This window comes from Malaclemys terrapin, chromosome 6 (assembly GCF_027887155.1).
Source record: "Malaclemys terrapin pileata isolate rMalTer1 chromosome 6, rMalTer1.hap1, whole genome shotgun sequence".
Lineage (NCBI taxonomy): Eukaryota > Metazoa > Chordata > Testudines > Emydidae > Malaclemys > Malaclemys terrapin.
In genome coordinates, this window is record NC_071510.1 from 8,312,035 (window position 1) to 8,338,928 (window position 26,894).

The 26,894-nt window shown below is 47.3% G+C and overlaps 1 protein-coding gene across 1 annotated transcript in view; it reads right to left on the bottom strand.

Moving 5' to 3' along the window:
- Nucleotides 1-3,440: 3,440 nt before the first annotated feature.
- SLC49A3 (solute carrier family 49 member 3) overlaps nt 3,441-26,894 on the bottom strand; it is a 35,399-nt gene continuing 11,945 nt past the window's right edge. The window contains exons 2-10 of the mRNA XM_054032901.1: nt 25,167-25,325; nt 24,060-24,279; nt 21,719-21,795; nt 21,475-21,612; nt 21,113-21,229; nt 19,533-19,685; nt 16,052-16,209; nt 14,153-14,265; nt 3,441-3,974 (exon numbers count right to left, since the gene is read on the bottom strand). Of these exons, the coding sequence (XP_053888876.1) occupies nt 3,823-3,974; nt 14,153-14,265; nt 16,052-16,209; nt 19,533-19,685; nt 21,113-21,229; nt 21,475-21,612; nt 21,719-21,795; nt 24,060-24,279; nt 25,167-25,325 (1,287 nt within the window). The 3' untranslated portion in view covers nt 3,441-3,822. The remainder of the gene's footprint in view (nt 3,975-14,152; nt 14,266-16,051; nt 16,210-19,532; nt 19,686-21,112; nt 21,230-21,474; nt 21,613-21,718; nt 21,796-24,059; nt 24,280-25,166; nt 25,326-26,894) is intronic.

Below are 26,894 nucleotides of genomic sequence, written 5' to 3' on the forward strand. Positions count from 1 at the left end.
TGGTGCCAAAGTTGTCATTTTTAAAAAGCACCATTTATTAAATTGGACAGTTTGCAGCGATACAAAACAATCACGTACCAAGAGCATTTTGATCAGGACTGAGGAATGGCTGACAAGTTTTAAGTCATACTTTATTAGGCATTTAGTGCCACAGTTGCAGAGTTGACAAACTAAAATCTGCTTCTCAGATAACTTCAGTCTGTTCTTCTGAAGCACTTTAAATTTATCTCCTTGAATCTTAATCTGTTATCTAAAGCCTCTACTTTAGACAATTCCTCCCCTTCATTCTGTGAATTTTAGAGTCTAATAGGCTTTGTCTAGGTTAGCACTTTTGTCGGCAACATTTTTGTCACTCGGGGGTGTGAAAAAACACCTCCCTGATGGACATAAGTTTCATCAACAAAAGCATGGATTTGGACAGTGGTATTTCGCTGGGAGAGCGTCTCCCGCCGACGTAGCTACCACTGCTCATTGGGGGTGGTTTAATTATGCCAGCAGGAGAGGTGGGTCCTGCTGGCATAGAGCGGCTACACAGGAGACCTTACAGCGGCGTGGTTGCAGTGCTACAATTGTGCTGCTGTAAGATCTACAGTGTAGACAGAGCCCAATGGGTAGGTGTACAAACTAACAAATGGTGATCAACTAGCAAGAGAGATTGTGAAGGTGACCAGTGCACCTGGTCCTCAACGAGTGTCAGTGTAGCCTAAATCCTCCAATGAATCTCAGGCTTGATCAGTTCACACACTGAACTACACTGGACTGCCTGAAGTGTGCCCCTCACTCACACAGACTATAGCCCACCAGGGAGAAACTCAACTGCAGAGGCAGTCAGATTTCTCTTGATAGCACATGCCTTAAATTCAGGAAGGCAGGAGGAAAGACTGAGTTGCAAATGTGTTTGATCTAGTTTGCAGTGTACTGAGAGTGAAATAATTCACTCTTTTGAACAATTAGCTCCCTCCAGTAGGAGAAAGGGCTGTACACAATCTGCAGTGCTAAAACTCACTTAATTCTAAGTCCTGAAGGACCTCAAGTCCCTTCTTCCTGTAAGTGGACTGGAGAGCAGGACAAACTGATCCGAATAGTTGCAAGTGTCATTTACAGCTCTTTATCCAGTAGCTTTTTACAAGCACCATCGCAAATGGCCTGTTAGCACTGAAAGGCCATACGTGGGAACGAGTATCCCGACTTGGACAGTTTAACTCCTTGCCAAAGAACTGCACTGCAGTGTTGCTGTGGAGGTATCTTGGATACCAACCATTTTGCTTGCTGTTCGCTGCAGAGAAGTAGGAATCTGTTTTCTCTCCACCGCAGTCATTACAGTCATTTAGTTTATAAATCACAGATGACTCCTGGCTCCTCTGGACCCCTCTTCCCACGTCCTGGCAGCGTGGATCCAGCAGTCGCCTGGTTGCTATTGGCTGGGTTCCCCTTTGGCTGTTCTCTTACTCTTAATAAGGACCGTGCAGGGAGTTAATGCTGCTTGAAGCTAATCTTCTGCTCCTGTCCATCATTTTTACTCTGCGGATCACCTCTCCTGGTTGTGGGGAGAGCGAGGCGGGGTCTTAAAGGCAGCAGGCCCCCTTTCTATGCAGGTATGAGAACATCTGTGCATGGCTCTTGGGAGACAACCCAAACGTCACTTTAAGACACCCCTGCTGCCTCCTAGAAGGAATCTGAAATGTGTGTGTGTGTGTGTGTGTGTGTGTGTGTGTGTGTGTGTGTGAGAGACAGCCAACACACCACGTAACTCGTTCCCAAGAGGCTGCAGTTTTACGGCAAGTGAAAGTTTTCCCAGCCACTTCTTAGCAGTTTCCAAAGTGCAAATAGTACCTGGGTTGTAGAAAGCTATAATGGAGAGATGGCGGGGGGCAGGGACGGAGCCATTAGTGTCCCTTGGACAGCTACTTATGGATTCGGTAGAACTGGTCAGGAATTGTCCACCAGAACAGGGTTGCAAATGCTGATTTGTCTAGCCCAAAATGTTTCACAGACACGTGGCAGGTTCAGTTAACATTCATCACAGCACAGGTGCGGTTTGGCATGAAACCTCCCTGGTTCCCTGCCAGCTCACCCGGCAGGCTGCTCGACATCCAGGGCGTCCAGGGTCTGCAGCTCCAAGGCTGCACCAGAGTTGGGGACTGTAGGGCCTCCAAACTCCCTGCTGCTGGGCTGGGAGCTTGGTGGCGCTGAGACCCACGCCTGGACTTGGGTTTGCGAGGCTTCCAACTTCCTCCCTGGAGCTGGGAGCCCTAGAGTTGGGCTTGCAGGGTCCACGCCCTGCGGCCCCAGAAGTGCAGACCCTGCAAAGCCAGGGAGCTGCTGAGTAAAACTGACATGATTTCACAGCTGCTGGTTGGTGATGGGCAGCCGCGAAACATGTTAATTTCACTCAGCAGCTGACCAGGCCCAGGAGTATATTTCCTCTTGGAAACACCTCCTGTCCCTAGTCCCACAGCAAAAATGCCTAGGAATTTCCTCTCCCCTGGAAAGACTGAAAATTTTAAGTTTTGTTTCAGTTTGGACTGATCCCCATGCTGGAAATGTCAATTTCCCACAAGTGGAGTTTTAGTCCTTGGGCCCCAATCATTCCCGGCAGCACCTACAGGTCTGTTACACCTCCCTGCACTAGCCCGGGATACTATGCATTAGTCTAGGCCCCCGAGGGGTGAATCGCCCCCGTGTTACCATTACTGGCCTCCAGCAGGTTCCCATTGAGGATTGGCCTTTGCCCCTGCCTGGGGTTCTTAGGTGTGTCCTGGGCAGCACCTGCTGAGGGAAGGAGCTAAACCATCATTTTCCTGCCATGTCCAACAGTGCTAGTGCTTCACCTTTAACCTCACCCTCTCCTGGGCAGTGAGCACAGGCCTGCTCCAGGGTCAGCGGGTTCCTTTGCTTATTAAATTGTAACTATTAGAAATGGGTCAAGGGTTTGTGTTAAGGCAGAAGTAGCAACAGGCTAGAAATGAATTCCGCATCGCTGACCGTATGGCAGGTGAGTGGGTGGAGGGAGGGTGTTATAAAACCCAGTCTCTTAACCTGTGCTGGCTCTTAATCTCTCCTTCGGGGGTAGGGGTCAATTCTCCTTTACATTTGGTGCTTAAATATCAGGGCTTCCCCTCGCATGTCTACAGGTAAAGATGCTGCAGGTGATTTTTAGAAGCGTGTGCTGTGCCCACCATGGGGGCTTACAGAACATTGAACAAACCAGCACAGGCAAAGATAAAACCCACCTGCCCAGTTTTTACCACCCCCATCCCTTGAAGAAAGGTCACCCCAGCCATCAGAATTGCCATACTGATCAGAACCGTGGTCCTTCGAGGCCAGTGGGCAGCACCAGATACCTCAGAGGAAGATGCAGGATAGGTATGGACAAACTGCCCCCCCCCCCCCCCCGATTATCTCACCCCAACCTCTAGTACTTAAAAAATGGCCTTAACTCCTGAAACATGAGGTTTATCTCCATTGCAATACTTCAGCATTACTGTTGCAACTGAATATTCTTATCTCTGTAGATGTCCAATCTGTCTTTGGTTCTTTTAATCACTTTAGCAAGATCCAAATAGCACAAATACCTCTCCCTTGAATCTTGTCCTAAAAGTCCAGCTCGGGCTCTGGTGGAGAACCGCAAGACCAGACGACGTTCCAGCCCCTCTGTCATCAAACTTGGAGTAGCACTTGTATTGTGCTAGCACCTATAAGATCCATACCAGGCTCAGGGCCCCAGCGTGTGAGCTGAACGCACAGGTGTGACGGGCCTTTTCCCACAGAGATTAGTCCGTTTTCCCCAGCGTGCTAGTGTACAGTTGTAAATAAGACATTTTAGGGTTCAGGAGCTGTTGCTTCAGTTCCAATTTTGTTGATTGAGGCGGCATTCGATGCTTCGGCACGGAGTCTCTTGTAGTCGGTGTGGAAGAAGATGACATAGAAGCAGGCTACAACACTGCATGCTCCAGCCATCACCAGTGTGGGAACTATATACAAAGAAATAAGCACATTAGAAAGTGAATGCCCACTTCAAACTCTTTCTGCTCTGGATCTAGGTGGTGGTTTTCCAGAAGAGATGCAGAATCAAGTCCTCAACTATATCCTCTAAAATCCTATGACACCAACAATATAGGAATGCTAAGTCACATATCTTGCTCAAATTTACAAGTGGGTAAGATTCTCCCTCCCATTTTCAGAAAGTCTTCACCTCCCCTGTCAACACTGTTGATACAGAAAGGTTTGTGCCTTCCACCCCAGAGACAGCTGCATTTCAGTAGTGGGTGAGTCATCCATACACACACACAATACAGTGCTTTGCGATTCTTCTGGATGTTGGCATATAATACACCATATTAAGGTGCTCTCCCTTCTAATTGGGACCTTCATAATTCTACCTCCCATGTATAGGTTCTGTACTATGTGAGAGCCTTTCAGTATAACTGCCTTTCCACAATGTGCTTATAGCATATTTTACAATGGGGAAAGCCTGGAAAATGTTCAAAATGCAATAGCCACATTTCAGATGATTTTAAAACCTTGGACTGGATCCTAAACAACTCCCTGTTCTTATAACTCTTTTTTTAAAGGTAATTTCCTAGTTCATTTTTAAGATGTAAAACATTCTATGCTGTGTGTAACATCCCCATCGTGAGGGTAATTAACCATTGGAACAACTTTCACCAAAGCCTCGACGTTTCGTTTGTGAAATCTGACAATATCCAATGCCTAATTCCCTTCCATTTGGAAATGATAACTTTTAAGATGGGGTGTTAAGATGTGGACCTAGCATATGCCTCCATCATCTCATGCCTTGCTCTGGAAGCATCACATGGGGAAGGTGCTAGTCATCTCCTGTACTGTATGTGGGGGTGGGGGGTGGACAACCGGGGTGAGGCATGATTCTTCCGACCACCACCAGGACCCAGCACTTGGTGCCAGTAACCCCACTTCCTCTCTCCCTAGGATAACTGCTTTCTTCTGTTACCTGCTAAGGCAATACGTTCGGTAGTTCCAGCAGCAGAATTTTGTGCTGAAGATTCCGGGGTCCAACTCTGCTCTCAGATTCAAGAGCCCCCTGCGATCGGCTAGTCTGACTTCCTGCTGCCATAGAACTTCCACAAAATGATGAAGCTACTCGAGCGGAGCTTTTAGAAAAACATCCTGTCTTGATTCAAAAATTGCCAGTGAGAGAGAATCCACCATGACCCTCAGTAAGTTATTCCAGTGGTTATTTACCCTCCTGATGGGGCTGTTAGTGTGTGTTACAATCATGACTGGAGTGGAGAAAGTAAATAAGGAAGTGTTATTTACTCCTTCTCATAACACAAGAACTAGGGGTCACCAAATGAAATTACTAGGCAGCAGGTTTCAGACAAACAGAAGGAAGTATTTCTTCACACAACGCACAGTCAACCTGTGGAACTCTTTGCCAGAGGATGTTGTGAAGGCCAAGACTATATCAGGGTTCAAAAAAGAACTAGATAAGTTAATGGAGGATAGGTCCATCAATGGCTATTAGCCAGGATGGGCAGGAATGCAAAACTGCTGCACTTCGTAGAATGTTTACTTTTTAAAAATAAATTAGGAAATTGCATCAGAAAAACTGTTATAAGAAAGGAGTTGATTAGGGTGCATTTAAAGCACTAAAAAATTAGGAAATACCAGAATCAAGGTTGCCTGTGCAATCTTAATTCTGCCTCTTGTGTGTATGCATTATGATAGTCTAATTACATGATCACACTTTTTCCCACAGGACCCCTGCCTCATTTAGTGCACAGGATGGATATCCAATCGGCAGAATTAAGGTTACACAGGCAATTAAATCTAGCGTTCCCCACCTTTGGCCTGCTTGACTTTGCAACCCAAACACTCCTTTAATGCAGTTTGTTCTATAACACAAAGGGACAGTTTGCTGGCATATACAGGCCAACTATGCTTTCAACTAAATGCACTTTGTAGCTATCAGCCGTATGCCCAACTTTCACCTCAGGAAGGCGATGCTGGGATGGAAGAACAAAATCTATTCATTTGTCAGTCGGCAGCCATTTTGAGGAAGACTAGAGCTAGCTTGTGCCCTGGCACCCTGGTGAAAAACTAGAAGAATTCCAAAGGGATTCATCTTTCTGTACAGCAATGGATTAAAGAGCAGAGGGGCACAATGCAAGGAATGAAAAATACCCAGTGCACAGCCGGAGGGCACTCTGGAACGGTTCCTACCTCCATCACAGCCAAACCAGTTTTCATTGAGACATAACTGCCCATTATGCTGAATATAGCACGTGTCAAGGAATGGTGTGTGTGTGTGTGTGTGTGTGTGTGTGTGTGTGTGTAATGTTGTAGAAAAGCTGTATCTCACCGCAGAAAAACCTGGGCATATGCATTGTTTCTAACTGATCACAAGAGACATAGCTCAGGGTGCACATGCAATCATCTCTTTGGGATCTCCTGACCAGCTCGGCCCCCACCCCACAAAAATGACCATTAAATACGCTGTCTAAAATTGATTGGCCCTGGAAACAAAATGACCGTATTGCCCTTAGGAGGCTGCCACACTGAGCAAATACTTACCTGCTTTTTCTGCAGCTCCTCCCGCCTGTATAAAAGCTCTAGGATCGATTGGGCTCAGGCGTTCTCAGCATGAAATCTCCCTTTGCTCTAACATGAATGGACTGATACATTGCAGGGCAGAGATGGAACAGCACCGACTCTTTTACTGGGTGCATTAGATTTGAGGAGATGCCATTCACTTGTGAACAAAAGACCCGGATGATTTTGTTGTCTGCTCTGGGGTTAACACTAGTTTGTGTCATCGCTGTAGGACTGCTGGCAGGTCCAGTATCTGCTTCAGGTTTTCCTTCTCCCGGCCTGTCTACTTCTAGCTGGTGAGGGACACTAGGGTCCCACATGTTTCTTTATGAAGTTGTCATGACAAGCATGCAGCTGCAGCACTGGGGGATGTGGAGTTTATCTATCCTAGTAGATTATGAAGACCGAGTTAGTGGCACACTGGGAACAGCATCAGCTAAAGGGGTTGCAGGGTTAAGGTTTCATAGACCCGGGTTCCCTAAGCTGCTCTGCAGCTCCTAATCGAGCTCACCCCACATTGCAGCACGGCAGACTACACCGCCATCGCTCTTCTTCTCAGGAAGCTCCCTCAGCTACTGTTCCTAAGGGCATGGCTACACTTGCGAGTTAGAGCACATTAAAGCGGCCCTGTGTGCTCTAACTCATGACCCGACCGCACTGGCAAAGCACGTAGAGCTCTCTGACTCTGTGGCTACAGCGCTCCTGGTAATCCACCTCGGCGAGAGGCATAACACTTCGTGCGCCCTGGTTGGAGCGCCGCGGTGCCAGTGTGGACACCCTCCTCTGTTGATGCACTCTGATCAGCCTCCAGAAGTGTCCCACAATGCCTGTTCTAGCCACTCTGGTCATCACTTTGAACTCTACTGCCCTGCCCTCAAGTGACCAACCGTCAGACCCATCCTTTAAATTCTCTGGGAATTTTGAAAATCCCCTTCCTGTTTGCTCAGCCAGGCGTGGAGTGCTCTCAGCGCATCTTTCCAGGTGACCATGCCTCCACGCGCCTGGTGATCCCCAGTATGGAGCAATGGCGAGGTGCTGGACCTCATCAGTGTTTGGAGGGAGGAAGCTGTCCAGTCCCAGCTGCGCTCCAGCCGTAGGAATTACGATACCTTCGGGCAGATATCAAGGGCCATGATGGAAAGGGGCCATGACCGGGATGACTGCAGTGCAGGGTTAAAGTGAAGGAGCTGCGGAATGCCTACCGCAAAGCCCGTGAGGCAAATAGCCGCTCCGGTGCTGTCCCCACGGCCTACCGTTTCTACAAAGAGCTGGACACAAAACTGGGGGATGACCCCACCTCCACTTCGAGTACCACCATGGACACTTCAGAGCCCAGTTCAACAAGGCAGGAGGAGGAGGAGGAAAGCGGGAGTGAGGGTGCTGAGGAGAAGGAAGACACCCCTGCATCCCTAGATGCATGCAGCCAGGAGGAAGGTAACCAGTCGCAGCGGCTGGTGCTTGGGGAAGGACAAACACAAGAGGAGGTTCCCGGTAAGTGGCTTTTATTTTGGGAAGGAAGTTATTTGGTGTGGGCTCTTGGGGCGAGCAGGGTTAGGGCTGCATGCATGCCTAGATGCGGAATAGGGCGTTGATGTGCTCTCTCACATCGCGGTAATCGGCCTCAGCGATCTCTTCAAAGGTCTCATCCAGAACTTGGGCAATGCGCTTGCGCAGGTTCCTTGGGAGAGCCACTGTGCTCCTTGTCCCAGTCAGGCTAACATGTCCGCGCCACTGTGCCGTGAGGGGCGGGGGGACCATTGCTGCACACAGGCAAGCTGCATATGGGCCAAGGCGGAAGCCGCATTGTAGTAGAAGACCCTCCCTTGCTTCCCAGGTCACCCTCAGCAGCGAGATATCTTCCAGGACCAAGTCCTGTGGAAAATGTGGGGACAGTGTTGAGTATAGGGGCCCCCTGCAGCTGTTGGCTCTCCCCATGGCACAGGACCCCAGAGGACAGCACGGCCCTGAAACAATCAGTCCCCCTTGCCCCTGTGCTTACTCACCATTTTGGGGCTCCGGTGGGTTATGTGCGCTCGCTTTGGGACGAGCAATTTCTGCTATTGTGTAGACTGTGCTTGTCTTTAAGTATAGCCAAATTATTGCTCTGTCTGGTGGGAACAATGCTGCCTCTGTTAAGTGTTGCATTTTGCCTTTACAGATGCAACCTTGAGATCCTTGTTATCAACGGCCGAAAGGCTGCAAAGAATTAGGAAGAGGCCACGTAGAAGCAAAGAGGACCTGCTGCATGAAGTAATGTAGCAGTCACTTAACGGGAATCTAAAAGTGAAGAGTGGTGGGAGAGTGAAAGGAGGATCCGCCAGTAGAATGAGGAGCGCCGGCACAAAAGCACGGAGCTCCGGCAGCAAAGCACAGATAAGCTGATTTAGCATCATGGAGCGCCAAGCGGACTTGATCCAGGCGCTCGTAACCATGCAGGCGGAGCACTACCGCGCCCACCCCGCCCTGCAGCCCTTAACTCTTTCCCTTGTGTCCCCATGTCACTGCCAACCCACTTTCCCCAACATCCGGGTTCTTATCGCCACCAGCTGCCTCCAACACCTGTAGCTTCACCACCCAGCCCTGAAAACTACGACCCTTACCCTCTGCACTCAACCCCCATCACCATGCATTTTAGCCAACCTGAAGTGCAACACTCATTGCACAGCATTCCAGACAGGAAGGCTGAGTATGATAACAGGACATACGCACATCTGTGATTGTACCGTTCCCCACCCCAACCCCTTGCCCTTTCTGTTTCCCAAGCAGTTGTGTTCCTTTTCAATAAATGGATTTTTTGGCTTTGAAAACATTCTTTATTATTGCATAAACTAAAAGATACTTTAGCCCAGGAAAGCAACAGGCACTGCAAGTCAGTGTAGCAAACAGAGATTCCTACTAACATTGGAACCACTGCACTTCACTCCCGTGCAGGGCACCAAACATTATTGGTGGCTTTCAGCATCAAATTGCTCCCTCAAGGCATCCCTAATCCTTGCAGCCCCGCGCTGGGCCCCTCTAATAGCCCTGCTCTCTGGCTGTTCAAATTCAGCCTCCAGGGTTGAACCCCCGAGTTCCATGCCTGAGTGAAGCTTTCACCCTTCCCTTCACAAATGTTATGGAGGGTACAGCACGCGGATATAACCATGGGAATGCTGTTATCGGCCAGCGGCCCTTTAAACAGCCAAAAGCACACTCCACAGTCCTTCTGCACCGACTCAGCCTGTTGTTGAACCGCTCCTTGCTGCTGTCAAGGCTCCCTGTGTAGGGTTTCATGAGCCACGGCATTAAAGGGTAAGTGAGATCTCCAAGGAGCACAATGGGCATTTCGACTTCCCCTACGGTGATCTTCTGGTCTGGGGAAAAAGTCCTGGCTTGGAGCTTCCTGAACAGGCCAGTGTTCCGAAAGATGCGTGCGTCATGCACCTTTCCGGGCGTTAATGTCAATGAAACGCTTGTCAGTGATCCACAAGCGCCTGGAGAACCATAGAGAAATATCCCTTCTGGTTTATGTACTCAGAGGCTAGGTGGGCTGGTGCCAGAATTGGAATATGCGTCCCATCTATTGTCCCTCCGCAGTTAGGGAAACCCATTTGTGCAAAGCCATCCACAATGTCACACACTTTGCCCAGAGTCACGGTTCTTCTGAGCAGGACGCGATTAATAGCCCTGCACACTTGCATCAACACGATTCCAACGGTCGACTTTCCCACTCCAAACTGGTTAGCGACCGATCGGTAGCTGTCTGGAGTTGCCAGCTTCCAGACTGCAATAGCCACCCGCTTCTCCACCATCAGGGCAGCTCTCAATCTCGTGTCCTTGCGCCGCAGGGTGGGGGCAAGCTCCTCACACAGTCCCATGAAAGTGGCTTTTCTCATCCGAAAGTTCTGCAGCCACTGCTCATCATCCCAGACTTGCAGGACGATGTGATCCCACCACTCAGTGCTTGTTTCCCAAGCCTGAAAGCGGCGTTCCACGGTGGTGAGCATGTCCGTGAATGCCACAAGCAATCTCGTGTCATATGCATTACTCGAGTCGATATCCTCATCGGAGTCCTCACTGTCAGTTTGGATCTTAAGGAGTAACTCGACTGCCAAACGTGACGTGCTGGCGAGACTCGTTAGCATATTTCTCAGTACTTCAGGATCCATTCCCGCAGACCGAAAGGGAAGACAGAGCGCACAAGCGTGAAATGTTAAAAGATGGTGCCAAATGTGGATGGAAGCACAGGGATTGCTGGGATGTGAACCGATGCATCATGGGGTGTTGGGACAGGCCCCAGAATGCTCCACACCTCCTGCCCCCTTCCCACAAGCCACAGCGCCAGAATGGGAAGAGGTGCTCTGTGGGATAGCTGCCCATAATGCACCGCTCCCAGTGCCGCTGCAAGTGCCAGAAATGTGGCCACGCCAGTGCGCTGTCAGCTGTCAGTGTGGACAGACTGCAGCGCTTTCCCTACTGCGCTCTGCGAAGGCGGGTTTAACTCACAGCGCTTCTACATCTGCAAGTGTAGCCATGCCCTAATAGCGTGACAGCTAGCTCCTGCTCTGATGGCCCATGGTCAGCCCATCTCGTTCCCTTGCCACTCCTCACTCCACTAGTCCCGCTTCCCTGCTCCCCCACCCCTGGAACTTCATCCCTCACCACTAGTTTGTTCCCCTTTCCTGATGGTTATGAATTCTGGAACAAAAGGGGTCAATCTTTAAATGCATTCTTCTGGGAATCTGCAAAGTGACTGAATACAGTGTCAGAAGCTGGGGATGGGTCACTTGATGATTACCTGTTCTGGCATTGGCCACTGTCAGAAGACCGGATACTGGGCTAGATGGACATTTGTCTGACCTAGTATGGCCGTTCTTATGTTCAATAATTGGCTTGAACATAACCAGAGCTTCTCACCCCCCTGACCCCATTCTGGAGTGTCCAGATCTCATGAACGTCTTATTTTTACTAGCTCAGTCAGAAACAAACTTGCATTTTTGGAAATCTGAAGTTGAATCTGGGTGCTAATCCAAATGGAAGGTAGGGATGGTCACCCATCTCTCCATTACATACAGTGCAGAGCTGTTTTAACCGCAAAGATTAAAAAGGACAAGGGAACTCTGAGCTGGTAGAAAATTTCCACATGAAGTTGTTCCAAAAATAGCCTTTTTTAAAAAGAAGTTCCATAAAAATGTGATGACTTTTTTTTTTTAAACGTTTTTAATTAAATTGCCAAAACTTCAAGTTTTGGAGTAATTGAAATTTCAGTAAATCAACAGTTAAACGTCAATAAGACAAACCGGGTCTGTTCTGAACCTTGCCAAATGAAAAGAGCTTCAGAATTTCTCCATCATGTTTATATTTCAGTCAGCTCTAGTCCAAACTATTTAGGTAGACTGGAGATTCACTGGAGGTGACATCTGCCTTGCTCAGATGCTTTCACCAGCACCATTGCTGCAGTGAACAAGTGGGCAGTTACTGCTTGGTCTTGCATAGGTAGCCATTAGCCTTGAGACTGGCATGTTTATGTTCTGCTCTGCATCCAAACAAGGCAACGTCTAAAGCTTTCTAAACTTTAGCAGATTAAAGGTATGTTGACGCTGCAATAAAACAAGTGTTAACTTCTGTTAGCTGACTCAGGTTCAAATAGAAATGAAGACACAGCAACTGGGTTTTAGCTTGGGTTAGCACATCAAATTAAAGCCTACAGGGTTGGATGCAAGCTACTAACCCAAAGCAAGAGCCAAATTGCCATGTCTTCGCTGTGATTTTACTTGATGTGCTTCCTTGGGTGACTCTTGCTCCGTTTACCTGTCTTTACCTGGGGCAATATCACCTGTTGTGCCATATTTCAGCGGTGGTGTGAAAATTCTTTGAACACAATGCACCATGTTCTGTTACACTTAATTAATGCTGGACACTGCCAGGGACTCGTCAGAACTGCAGTGTCATTTCAATGCGAAGTTGAGTGTTTTGTACTCATTGAATTGCAAGGGAAAGTTGCATTGTATCTATCAGAAACAGTCCTCCTTTCTGCCAGCTAGTCAAGTGTCTGACTTTCACCCTCAGGTTAATTATTTAATTCCCCTCTGCCATAGAAAGGATCAGTTGTAATATTTGCCTGTTCTCGCCTGCTCACATGTAAATGAGGTTTCAGAAAATCTCCACCGTGCTTCTACTCGGGAGAATGTGGAGGTGGATGCTATCCCTAGAGTCAGACCAGATGCAACTTTTAAACGGATTAAATGTTTAATAATTGATCCTTTTCACTGGACCAATTTTCCCTCCCTGACATCAGCAGCCGCAGTTTCTTCTATACTTTGGTCCATGAATTCAGCTTCCACCCTTTTGACGGGAAGTAGCAGGATATTTTGGCCTCACTCGACTGACAGGTAGTTTCATTAACTTAATGAAGTGGTTTTCAAACTTGGGAGTACACAAGCTTTTGTCAGGGAGTATGCAAGAAAAATCTTGTAATGGTGGACTTATCCCTTACAGACCTTCTCCCCCCCCCCTATTTTCATAGGTATATTATGACTCTATCTTAGATAGGGGTACACGTAGACTGTATTATTTGGAAGGGGGGTTGAAAACCACTGCATTACAGAATTTTCAGGCCATTGCTACAGCTGATCACTGATGGATCCTGGAGATGTTCACAATGGCTGGGAATTCAGGGGTGGGCTGTGTTAAAGCAGTAGCCAGCATGCGATTTGCTTTCAGAGCTCTTGACACTCCTTTCCGAATCAGACCAATGAAGACACACTGACCAGTGCTCTCAGGATCAGCAAGGGTGTCTTGGCAAATCAGAAAGTCTGGCAACCTGTTGGTAGTGCTACTTGTACAGAATAGAGTATCGCTGTTCCTTGCACGTTGGTCCTTTGGGCCCCTGGGGAAGCAGCACTTGCTGGAGCACAGGACCCTATCAATTGTATTGACCGTTTCTAGTTCAAGGTAACCAATCTCAAGGAAGTCAGTGGGAACGGGATCCTCGGCCATTTGGCAGTCATGCTACGTATTTAGCTGCCTTCATTTGCACTCAAGGACTGAACTCTAGGCATGCATTGCATTGCTCACAGTATCCCCAGTGCTGCCTCCATTGCTGTCCCCCTGACTCTACCATGTTACGGCTGTGTTGTACTGCCCGGTTTTGTAGTGCCTGGTCTTGCTGCCTTGTCAAGTTGTGCAACTGCATCATTCTGCTGGAGATCCCATGAAACATGCGGTATTTGGAGACATGCACGCACTGCAAGCCAGTTACATTAAGCTCCAAAAAGGGGTCAGGCTTCTCCAGGGTGGGTGGAAGGGAACCTTTTAAACTGGATTATTTAGCAGCATTATTGGCATCCGAGGTGGCTTTTCATTCCACCCTCCCACCCGTAAAGTGCTGTAAAAGCACCAACAGGTGGGGTGTGAGGAATAGCTGCTGGCTCCCAGTCGGCCAGCACAGCATCAGCCCAAGGGATGGTAATGAAGCACATTCCACCAGGAATCCGTTCTGTGGCACAGTAAAGAACTCTGGTCATAGACTGTGTGGGGATCGGATAGGACACCCCTCAGTTATACACATCAATATGTTTTAAGAAAAGGGGGCACTTACCTGTCCAGTCTAATGCTCCACCTTCCTCAATGTCACAGGTGGAGAATGGAGCTGAGGAAATCTGCACCGTGAGGGCTTGCAATAGCAGCATTAAGATCACTCCTTGGATCTGACTGCACAGAGAGAAACCATCATTGAGCTAATCTCCTAGTCTGGATTCATCAGTCCCATAGCCAAACCCCTCGGACAGATGGAGTCTCTCCTTGCACAGCTAGCTTCTCATCTGTAAGCGGGGACGGGGACTTTATGATTAATTCTCCAAGGGCCTTTTATCCTCTTGTAGATACGCTACCCAAAGGCAGTTACTAGGTTAAGCCTTTGTTTCGTGTGTAGACAAGAATACAATTAACAAACATCCAGTAATGTAGCACTTTTGAAAATTGTATACACAGATGTACACTAGGCAGCGACCACGAGCACTTAACCAAGCACACAAGCCTACGCGAATGGCAGTGCTTCTGGTGTGTGGAGGATTGCATCCCAGAGATGTGCACTAGAGTACGAATAACAGGATGCTACGGCTACCACCACACTGCCTATCAAACCACACCCTTTTGGACTGTTCGGAGTGATGGCTTGGCCAGTGGTAGAGCCTTAAAATTCTCTTCCTCGCTGCTCCAATTAGCAGAAAAAACCTTGCTGCCACCCTGCTTATCTTGGAGTGGGGCCATAACAAACCACACGACCAATCAAACCGAGAAACCAATTGTGACAAGGTCTGGTAATCCCTTCTTTAGACTCTGCAGGGTGCCCAGTGTTTATTGTTTTCCTGAATCTTTCTCCTGGCCCCTGAGCCAGTGCACCCCTGGTTAGAGCACAGAGCAGTAATGTCAGAATCTCCATTGTAAATTCAGCACTACTGCATCCCGTTAAAGGAGAACCTATCTCTAAAGCACGTTGCCCAAGGCACAGCCAGGCAACTGTTGAAGGAAGTGTTCCAATCCCATTAGCTGAGCGAACAGGTATCTAAGCCAGTGGAAGACCAAGTGTGATTGACCTGCGACGGATGCTACCATACTTCTGTCTGTCCCAGAGGAGCATTTTGACCAAATCTGGGCCAGTGGGAGAGCAGTATGCAACATCGTCTATGCTTCACCTTGAAGTTCTCCCCACTGTTTAGGGACCTTCTGTTTTTTTTGCTGGGGACATAGGTTTTCATAGCTCCATAGATTGCAAGGCCAGAAGTGGTTGTCTAGTCTGACCTCCTGCATGACCGGCCAGAGAACTTCCCCGAAATAATTCCTAGAGCAGAGTTTTTTAAAAGAACATACAGTCCTGATTTTAAAAGGGCCAGTGATGGAGAATCTACCACAACCCTTGGTAAATTGTTCCAAACTGTTACAAATGTCGGACATATTTCCAGTCTGAATTTGTCTAGCTTCCACTTCCAGCCATTGGGTCGTGTTAGGCCTTTCCCTGCTAGACGGAGAGAGGTATAACATGATCCAGTGGCTGGAAGCTGAAGCATGGGGCAGCATGGTCTCTACAGTTTCAAAGCTAGCTGTTAAGAGAGGCTGTCTCCCAATGTCACACAGAGCGGGATAGATCCTGGGCTCCCATTTGACTTTCTCTTGGTCCCCTCCCATACACCAATCCCACAGCTCTCTTTACGTCTAGCTAGTTTTCTTTTGCAGCGACTCCTTTGAATAGCTCCCTCCGGCAACATGAAATGATCACTGTCAGCTGTACAGCATCACCCAGCATTCACAGGGCGGCTGCTATCCTTTTACCTTCCCCTTCAGCCCACGTACTGACAGCTGGCGGCTACCAGCACTGACGTCACTCATTGCCGTAGGTAATGGAGATAAAAGAAACATAGCGCTCCGCTGTTCTTTATCTGCAAGACGCTGCTGCCCGTGGCTGAGCTACATTCCAGCTGCGTCTGACTTGGCGACTTACCTTGAAACAAAAATGAGGCCTGTGGATGTTCCCTCTCCCACCGGGTAGGAGCATTCTACCGCTAGCTCCATAGCAACAGGGTAGATAGAAAATCCAAAGAACCCAAACAGCGAGCTGATCAGAGCTAGTGGAAAGGCCTGGTTCCTGAACCGAGACATCTGCAGGGAGAGAGAGAGAGTGGCCAGGCGTTACATCGGCACAGCAGCCTGGCAAGTCTGCAGGGTGCTTTGAGTCGACATCAGGCAGTCCTCAATATGAAGTCCGCGGTATTTACCATTGCGGTTGGAGGCCTCCCCACCTTCTGTAAAGCTCTCAAGTGTGGCCTATTTGCATGGAACTGCGTCTTAGGGGATGGAGACGTTCGTTGTCTTGTGTGCTTGACCCCAGCAACTCCTATTGACTTCAGTGGGACTGGGGCAGGTGTGTGTGGGGGGGGGGGGGGGCGGAAATCAGCACTTTGGAAAGCCAGGCTTTTGTTTCATGCAGAGGTAATGCCCCAACGGGGGCTCAGTTTGGCCTCCAGAGAGGTGGGAGCTCAGACAACTCCCAGTGTTTAAGTTCAGTTTCTTTATGTCTGTGTCCCTGGGGCATTTGCAAAACCCCCAAACCAATTGCATTGACTGCCCTGATGAATTCAGCGTGGCCCAAGCTCACCCCGGGTCAGAGCTAGTGGTGAAAAGCAGAGCCCAGTCCAGCCCGGGAAAGAAGAGCTAAACTGGTAAGTCAGGCGGTTCCAGGGGCGAGGGCCTTCTCTCCTCTCTGCACAGTTGGTCCTGACACGTCTCATTTCTCTCCAGAGGCTACTTGAGACAGTGCTGTGCAGTGTTTTCTGAGGCAGAGAAGGACACTAGGTGAGCTCTTTGGCATGTCTGTAGCCAGAATGCTCCACACACATGGCCTGTCCTCCCCACCAAGACATGCTGATTTATAAGCACGGGGCAGACAGGGACCTGCCAAGACTCTGCATCTGCAATATCCATGTTCAAAACTGTCAAAGTACCCAAGGGATTTGGATGGCAATATTTTAACAGGAGTATCTGTATTGTCACAGCATCAGCCTTGGACCAGGGCCCCACTGGGCGAGGTGCTGTACAAACACGTGGCAAAAAGACCTAACCCGGCTCTAAGTCACTTAAGTAGCTCTCCCTCCTCAATATTTTAGTACAATATTAGAAAGTGGTTTTTTGTTTCTTCTGGATCAGCATCACTTCCGTTCTGTATCTATCCAGTAGAACCCCTCCGGAATGGAAGTTGTTCGTAACTCTGAGCAAAATCTTATGGCTGTTGTTTCAAAAGTTGACAACTGAACAGTGACTCAACACAGCTCTGAAACTTTACTATGCAGAAGAAAAATGCTACTTTCCCTTTATTTTATTTTTAGTAGTTTACGTTTAACACAGTATCTGCCTATTTTTCTTTTGGTCTCTGCTGCTGCTTGATTACACGCTTCTGGTTCCAAACAGGGTGTGGGGTTGACTGGTCAGTTTGTTTGTAACTCTGAGGTTCTACTGCCTTAGTGCAGATGGAGGCTGTGTTCATCACCTCCTCAGGGAAGGAGGGATCTGCCTGTGGAGATGGCATGAACTGAGAGATCCAGGGTCTAATGCAGCTTGCCCACCGACATTTTGTCCTACGTCGGGTGAGTCACTGTGCCTTTCTTTCCTGCTCTTTATAGTGGGGTGCTAACGGTACTCGACTCACAGGCCTATCGTGAGGCATATTTCAGTCATGTTTGTGGAGCCTGTTGAGATTTTAGAGACAGAAAATGCTATGGATCTAGTGCTCTAGTATCAGTCCATCGAGGAACGAAGAGCCTGCCACCTGCCCTACCCACAAAAATGGCCGTCCTGTGGGCCTGACGCTTGCCACGTCTACTTTACAGTCCTGTGCTCGATTTCCCATGGAGCAGTCCCACATTTAGGAGGGTTTCGCTGTCTCCGGCAAACATTTCCATCATCTTTGTACGTATGGTCTTGTGCGCTACCTGGGATAAAAGCCATCAAGACTCATGTGTCAGGGCCTAAACTGATCTCTAGCTGAGTTCAGGAGATGACTTCTCCTAACCCTGGCCTCTATGGGATAGATGCATTACACGGGTTCCCTGCCTTCCTTGGTCATCTGGTATTGGCCACTGTCAGAGCCAGCAAGCAGGATTAGGTGTTTAATTATACTTAGCAATTCAAATGCTTTATGCTCCCAAGGCACTGCCCCAATGTTAATTAATGCTCACAACGTTCCTGGGAATTTAAATAAATTAACCCCATTGCTCCAGATTGAAAGAAGATGAGGCAACTGTTCCAAGGTTGCGCAGTGATTTAGTGGCAGATGCTGGAAATGGTGTTCATTGAAATGTCCCAATCCACGGGGAACAATCCCTCAAGTTATACTGTAACAAAGAATCCCAAATCTCATAAACAGCATCATCGTCAGTGAAAGCAACCTAGCAGCAGATTCCGGTGGCACCTTAAAGACTAACAGATTTATTTGGGCATAAGCTTTCGTGGGTAAAAAAACTCACTTCTTCAGATGCATGGAGTGAAAATTACAGATGCAGGGATTATATAACACCACATGAAGAGAAGGGAGTTACCTCACCAGTGGAGAACCAGTGTTGACAGGGCCAATTCAATCAGGGTGGATGTAGTCCACTCCCAATAATAGATGAGGAGAGGCAAAGCTGCTTTTGTAATGAGCCAGCCACTCCCAGTCCCTATTCAAGCCCAGATTAATGGTGTTAAATTTGCAAATCTTTTAGTCTTTAAGGTGCCACTGGACTCCCTGTTGTTTTTGTGGATACAGACTAGCACAGCTAGTCTGTGATATTAGTAGCGGATTGAAGTCACAGTCTCTACACAAAAGAATAAATGGACACAAATCTGACATCAGGAATCATAACATTCAAAAACCAGTCGGAGAACAATTCAACCTCTCTGGTCACTCAGTAACAGACTTAAAGGTGGCAATCTTGCAACAGAAAAGCTTCAAAAACAGACTCCAACGAGAAACTGCTGAACTTGAATTAATATGCAAACTAGATACCATCAATTTAGGCTTGAATAGAGACTGGGAATGGCTGAGCCATTACACACATTGAATCTATTTCCCCATGTTAAGTATCCTCACATCTTCTTGTCAAACTGTCTGAAATGGGCCATCTTGATTATCTCTACAAAAGTTTTTTTTCTCCTGCTGATAATTGCTCATCTTCATTAATTAGCCTCTTAGAGTTGGTATGGCAACTCCCACCTTTTTATGTTCTCTGTATGTATATATATCTCCTCACTATATGTTCCATTCTATACATCCCATGAAGTGGGCTGTAGCCCACGAAAGCTTATGCTCAAATAAATGTGTTAGACTCTAAGGTGCCACAAGTACTCCTGTTCTTTTTTTTGAGTTACTGAATGTTTTATCAGACAGCTGAAGAAACGGGCTTTAATTTCATCTTCACAGACCCGATGAAGTGTGACGCAGAACTTACGACTGCAAATGCGATGCTGGCTAGCGCAGTCAGGCAGAAACAGACCTTGGTGGATTCTATAAATTTTCTGGTCTTGTCGACGTACAGTCCCAGAAGGAAAGCGCCAAGTAACCCAAACACCGTGAACAACGCACCATTCAGGCCTGCAAAGAACTACAGGGGAAGATAAATGAGTGTCTGAGAAACTAGAATTAGGAGGTGGGAGTTTGTTACATTACCGATATTTAACTACACGGACAGGTTTATGAACAGTAGGTTGTAGGCCACCATAGTCTATTTAACATGCTTTTCCATTGTAGCCATCACAATATTCAAAACCTCCCCAGGACACGCATTTAGAATAGCAAGCAATTGACCCGGGTGATGACAGTCCCAAAAGGTGTCCAGAGGAAGAGTTCAGATCCCATAGAGACGGGAGTGGTGTAAGACCCTACGCAGATAAAAGCAGACTGGGTAAGTGCATCTATGCTGGTCATTTTAACATGGTATACATGGAATAGTGGAGCTGATTTTCCCCCAAAGCAAACAACTGTTACTCTTAAGCAGTCCCCATGTACCATTGCTTTCTAAGTGAATGTGGTAGGAGCCTCTTTAAGTGGTAGTCATGTACCTCAAAGGGCAAAAACCCATTTTTGATATTACTCTGTTTTTAATAGAGAGCGACTTGAATGGCAAAGTTTCATGAATACAGAGAACCACGTGCAGTGGTACCCATGTGTTTGGTGTGCTCCTCAACCTTATCTCCCTTCGGATTTTCCTCATCTCATTCCTCTTGTGCTTTGTCGTGACTTGCCTAGCCATGCAGAACACCATTGTTTATTCTCCGTCTGGCTGCCTTAGCCAGCAGGGCCCAGTATGGCCTTCCATGCACAGCCTCCCGAACTTCCCTTTGAACACGTCTGGAATTGAGGGAGAAGAATTCATAGCTCACATCCTCCTCCCGTTGCCTTGGGATCACCTACTGCAGTGGAGGGAGCACGGCTGAGTTTTGCTGTGACCATGCTGGGTTGGAGACTGCATGCCACACAAACTGATGCTGGAGACCAATGCAAGGCTGAGCCACAAGAGAGGGCCTTGGGGGAGATGTTTATTGGAGAGTATTAATGTAGCCGAGAGGTGACCACCTCTGCTTATGTGCATTTGGCTAAGGACACATATGGCAATGAAATAACCCAGTCCACCTTGCTTTGAGTTTCCAGTTCCCTCTCACCTCTGTCTGAGTCTCTGCCCCATATTTGCACATTGGGAGAGGTGCATAAGGGACTGCATTTAGCTGCATTTAACGCCTATAAAATCTATTAAAAGCCTTTATTTTACCAAGTAAAATCCAGCAAGAGAAGAGTTTCATTCACAAATGGTGACCCAGCCAAGGATACAAATTAAACGTCAGATAATATATCGTATTGAAAGACTGATGATGTACCAGACTAGTATGCTAGTTAGCATATCTCAAATACTGATAACCTAGTTTAGACAAGTGCACCACATCAAGTGGCTTCATCTTGTTTTGATCACGGTAATTAGTGGAGGTTCATTTCAATCGTATAACAAATAATGCTCAAGATGCAAAAAGGCCTTACATTTGAATATCCCCTTACACACAGGATCTGTTCCAGAAGAGCCGAAAAGCAGGTGAACATCCCAATCCCTGCTCCAAAACAGACCATCAGGATGACGTATGGTTTATTTCTCAGAAGCTGCAAAGTTCAGAACGTAGGTTTAAAAAAAATAGGTTCGAGTTACTTGGGCAGCAAATCTCAGCACCCGCCCACCTGCTGGCCTGCTCACAACAACAGGATCGCTGAGGGTGACAATGACACCACGCAGGCCAGGCAGTATGTACACGTGGTCCCCCCTCAACGTAGGGGGCTGGACTTGGTGCTCTCTCCAGGATGCTATGTTTGATTCCGGGGTTTACCTTTCTGCACTGTAGGACACTTACCATTTTCAAGCCTTTGAAAAATGGCTGCGAGGTAGAATGAGTGGCGCTTGCTGATGGTGGAGTTGGAGGGACCTTGTCGTGAACACCAACTGTGGCTAGGATGCAGGCTGTAACTGCAGGGATGGTGTACAGTCCAAGCTATGAAACCCGAAGCAAAGACACGTAACCAGGTTGCCCGTCTCCAATGCTACTGAATATATAAACCCAAATGACATTGCATACTAATTAATCAGCTTTCGCTTACCATCCGTGGTATATCTTTTTCTTCAGACACAAGTGTAGGGGACAGCAAGTTAGCGATAAGAATTCCCAAGGGATTAGCTAGATTGAAATAAAAAAGACAATGTTTTTCTATACAAATTGAGAGAATGTTACACATTTACCAAAATGTCACGAGACATCCATTTCACAGCATCCTCAGCTTAAATGAAGCCATGGCTGGGTGGGAGGGGGATCAGGAACAAGACATCTGTAAGGTTACATCTGGAGGGTAAAACTCACAAAAATACTTAAGTGTCTTAGCCTTTTCTGGAAATTTTACCTGGAATTCCACTAGGGACATAAGACTAGGCAGGATCTCCTGGGTCATTAAGTCCAGGCAATCCTGTCTTACCATCCTGTTTATAAATTTGTCAAGCTTTCCCTCTTCAAGCTAGTTGGGGTGTTTGGCCTTGCAGAACCTCACTCCTCTGATGGTTAGAAACCTCCTTCTAATTTCCAGCTTAAATGTATTCCCGGCCACTTTACCGCCATTTGTTCTTGTGTTGCCTTCACTTTTTGATGTAATTGTTCCCCCCAAAGCATGGTAAAAACACATCCGTCCTCTTTTTGAATAATTCTTCATCCCTTCTCACCAAGCTGTCCCAGTAAATAGCTTATGGAAGGAACAAAAATGAAGATGGAACAACTCTAGTTGTCAGTCCAAATGCTATCTGCCTGCAGTTATAGTACAGGCCCTGACGCTATGCAGGACAGACTCGCGTATCCTTTGCCAAGTTCAAGTAAAATACAACATACCTCATTACTAGCTGACCCACTTTCAAACGTACCGTTCAAACGCAGTCGTTGCCACTAAGTGAACATCTAATAGTTCTTTACACCGCTTGCACTTTCATCTCACTGTTGTAATGCAATTATCCAACTACACAGCTAGCAGATTTCAGAACCAGATCAGAGAGGGTTTTTCATTGCAAACTTGAACAATTTGTAGACTTCTATAAGCACCTTGCAGCTCAGCCAGACAATCCAGGCTACCTCTGATTCCGTTTCAGTTTTTCCCATGACGACAGTGGATTCTGTTTAGACTGGTTAATTAGGGCCACTGGGGAGCCAACAGAAATAGCAGGTGTTGGGCAAGCTATCTTGGACCATATTCTAGTGTGTTTGCACGACACACTTACTGTTCTCATACTTATCAGTAATGAACAATACCTAGATCTGACACCACCATTTATTTTTCAAGCTGTCACAAAGCAACTTTCCAAGTGACATTCCATTAAAAATAACAGGAACTCATCACACACTATACAGATTATATCCCACATTTTAAAGATGCTCAGAGATTTTAAGGAATGTTGACATTTATCAGCTAGGTAGTCAATATTCATTGTAGCACGTCCCTTTCCAGTGCACATTTATTCAACAGGAGAATAGCAGGGATGCTTTTGATTTTTATGGATTTTAACTAGCTGTTGCATGCAATGGAGAGAGCTGTCAACAGCAATGCTGTGCCGGGAGAGAAGCTAGCTCTGCAAATGGCAAAACCCCACAGCGAAGGATGGTTTCTAGGTGCAATGTTTTATGATGAACTAGTTTCTGTTCACAGCCTTTTTGAACACCTTGGAAACTAACTATTCAAATTTAGGGAGAAAATTAAGTTATCAGGTTTCCTTTCTTCTGTGTTCTTGATTTTTATTTTCCCTGTCCTGCAGTTAATCTTCCTCCTTTACAGGACCAATGTGTATTCATTACAAGGTGGGAGGACCCTGTTCACACCAGCAGGGTCTACAGGGGGCAGTTAGAGGTCAACACTTCAGAGCGCTCTACAATTCACAGCCCTGTAGTCCAGACTGTGGTGCCGTGTAGACAAGCCCTTACACTGCCAAAGCAGCTAGCCGCTCAAGTCAGTTGTGATTTGGACACCTGCTGACTTGAGGAGCTGGGTTCAAGTGATGGGTTAAGGTTTGGTGACTATTCTGAGCTATTAGCAGTCTGCATGGGATTTGCAGGAGGAAAATGGTCTTGTGGCTAAGGCAGAGGGAAGAGACTGGGAGGTCTGGGGTTTTTACTCCAGACTTTCCATGTGATGAGTAAATGATGTGACTTGGTCTCCATCTGCAATGCGGAGATACCTGTCTACTTCACGGGGTTTTGTGAAGCTTTAGTTCACTTACACGTTGCTGAGAGGTCCCCAGGAAGGGCTGTAATTGTGAAGTATTGAGTGTGAATAGCTGACGTAAAGATTTTAGTGATCAACTGACCAACGCAGTCCCTATAATACAGCTCCACAGGCCACGTACACCACAGGCAGGGTCTGCTATGGAGTGACCTCGCTCCAGCTCGGCATGGTTGTAGCTGTTACTTACACATTGAAGAGATCATGTTTGCTGTAGCTCTCTGGTGGTCTGGGAACCACAGGGCTGCTAGTTTTGTGGGAGAAAAAATGACAAGTGGCTGAGCCAGAGCACAGAGGCACTGTCCTATGAACAGGTACGTGTAGGTCAGGGATCCCAAACTCAGGAAGCTGATGACGCTGAAAGTCCGGATGACGCTCCCAACCATGTTCAGCCAGGCACTAAGTATCACCTACAACAAGTAAAGAGGAACTGGAGTCACTTGCTGACTTAGCTGCAGACTGAATTAAGTTCTAGGATGTGGCATGACTGTAGGTGACCAATCTGGCATGTCCCAGGCTCCTAATCCCTTCCCTGTCCTTCAGACGTGTGCAGAGGTGCGGGCAGCATCGTGGTTCCATCAGAAATACTCCCTTGTTTCATTTTCATCTTTCATTCCATACAGTCTCACCAGGGCCATCAACTGACTGGGGCTTGCATAGGTTGAAAGATGCACTCAGGTCTGCTGAGCCTGAGGTAGCGTGAAGCCACCTTTTATCACATGACAAGCAAGTTTAGTCCTGGCTAACTTAGGAAGCTTATGACCTCAAAAGACACTGGTAAATGAGCAACAAAACCAATCCCAGTTGGATGACTGAAATAAAGACAGACATTCAAGTTCCATAATGCATCTGTTCTCAATACTCTGATCAAGTTCACATTTGACTAAAGTTTGTTTGGTATGGGGCAGAGACCATCTCTAAGTGCTTCATGGTAACTTGATGAAGTTTCAAGTTATCAGGAAAGACTTTGTGGAAAATACAAACAAGTGAAGTTCAGGGAGAAATGTAAATGAGTGGCCCTAAAGAGAGAAAGGGGAAGGTATCAGACAGTCATTCCCACTCTCCTTTGTGTTTTCTTTTCTTGTTGTTCCCCACTTCATTTCCCCTTGGACCAGATTCTATTCATTGCAAGGTAGGAAGGATAGTTTTAAATACATTCATCTCACACAACGTTTAGTCAGAATGTCATGACTTGGGCTGCTCCATACATTCAGAGTATTAGTTAGTAAAGATTACGCTTGCAGATACAAAAATACACAACTTTAGTTAGTTAATGCAGCTTCTCAATCAAACTTACAGCACACTTGAGTCCCACGGTGTCGAGAATCCAGGTGGCCACCAGTCCAAACGGGATAGATATGAGAAGGTACACCAGGGACAGCCAGTTAATCGTATCCATGGAGATGTGGAAGTAGGCTGCTGTTTTGTCAGCCACTGGAGCAAACGTCAGCCATAGCTGTCAAAAACGGAACAGAGAGGTTAAGAGTTAACACTTGGTCGGCCAGGGTGAGCTTTGCCCCATACAATCCCTGCATGATTGTGCTTTGGAGGGACACCAGGTGGTGGTGTAGTTTCGCCCCCATTGGAAATCAGCCCCCATCCATCTGCTAGTCCAGTGCAAAGGCCAGAATCTCCATTGCTGCTGTTGTCACAGTGATCAGCATTTTCTTGGCTCCTAGCCCACTCCCCAGTGTCGGGGGGTGGCATGGGGGGGAGCACGGCCTCTGGATGGCACATGAATGGCAGAAGCTCCCCTGCAGGGCCAGTCTGCCAGCGCCCCCACCATGTCCCTCAGTGAGTCTTCTTCAGTGCAGGTGTCCCACCATGGTGACGATCACCATTTGGGTCAGATTCAGAGGTGATGGTAGGGAGCCTTCCCATTTTCTACGGTATGTACATCACCAGCTTAGGACTTGCTGGGCCAAGTTTTGTCATTTACCCTGGTGTAAGCCCAGAGTAACCCCACTGAGTAAGAAAGCTGAGCTGGCCCCATTAGATTGCCTTACAGTCAGTTAGACTGACATGTCCGTTACACCCCCGTTGAGTTATGTCATGACTGAATTTGGCCCTTAACCAGTTATTACAGCTACAAGTTGAGAGAGTCTCTAGAGTTGGCTACAAAGAATGTTACGTGGATGTTGTACTCTACGCACCCAGCCATTATGAGGGCAGAGGCATTTATAGTCTGCTCTTCGCTACCATCGTCCCCTTTAAAAATGCAAAATGCTGTTGATTAGAATGCCAAATTTAAGGCCATAAGGGACACTACTATCATCATCCTAGTCTGACGTCCTGTGTAGCACACATCGTATGATTTCACCAAGTAATTCCTGCACTCCCTTGTGATGCAGGAATGTTAAAGGAATGAGAGCCTTTCAGACATCCCATCTTCACAATGGGACCATTTACCCAGAGCTGCAAGTCTAGCCGGTGGCATAGGCCAAGCACTGTACCAAGCTACAGGATCTTCCCTGCTATGTCAGTAGCAGATATCTGCAGTTATCCCGAACGGATGGAATTATCTGTATTCCCCACTGGGATAATACAAGATCCTTCTTAAAAACCCCAATTTTGAGATTTAACGTTTCCTTCCAAATGACGTCAAAATATGCCCTTTGAAGTGGTTTCTAAAGCTCCGTGTATACTGCACGCTTCTTCTGGTGGCATGTAGAATATACACTCGGGTGGGACCCCCGCTACTCCCCCCAGCGTGGTTTAAGTAGCGATGTAGACGGCAAGGCACACCTTAGGTGAGTACAGACGCACCGGAAGGGTGTGGGTACGTATGCGAATACATGTATATGGTTCTCTTCTTGCCCAAGCCTTGCCTGCCTGTCTACACTGGTGTTTTTAACCGTGTCGTGTCCTGCTGCCTTCCTCCTTCCACAGCTTATTACCGACACTTGTAGCTACACACCACAGTGTGGATGCAGCCTTTTTTTCCACTGCAGCGTGTAGCTACACGTCGCCAAAAGTAGAGGTAGCCTGAAGATTCTTTGGGCAGCTACAACATAGTTCGTTAGGC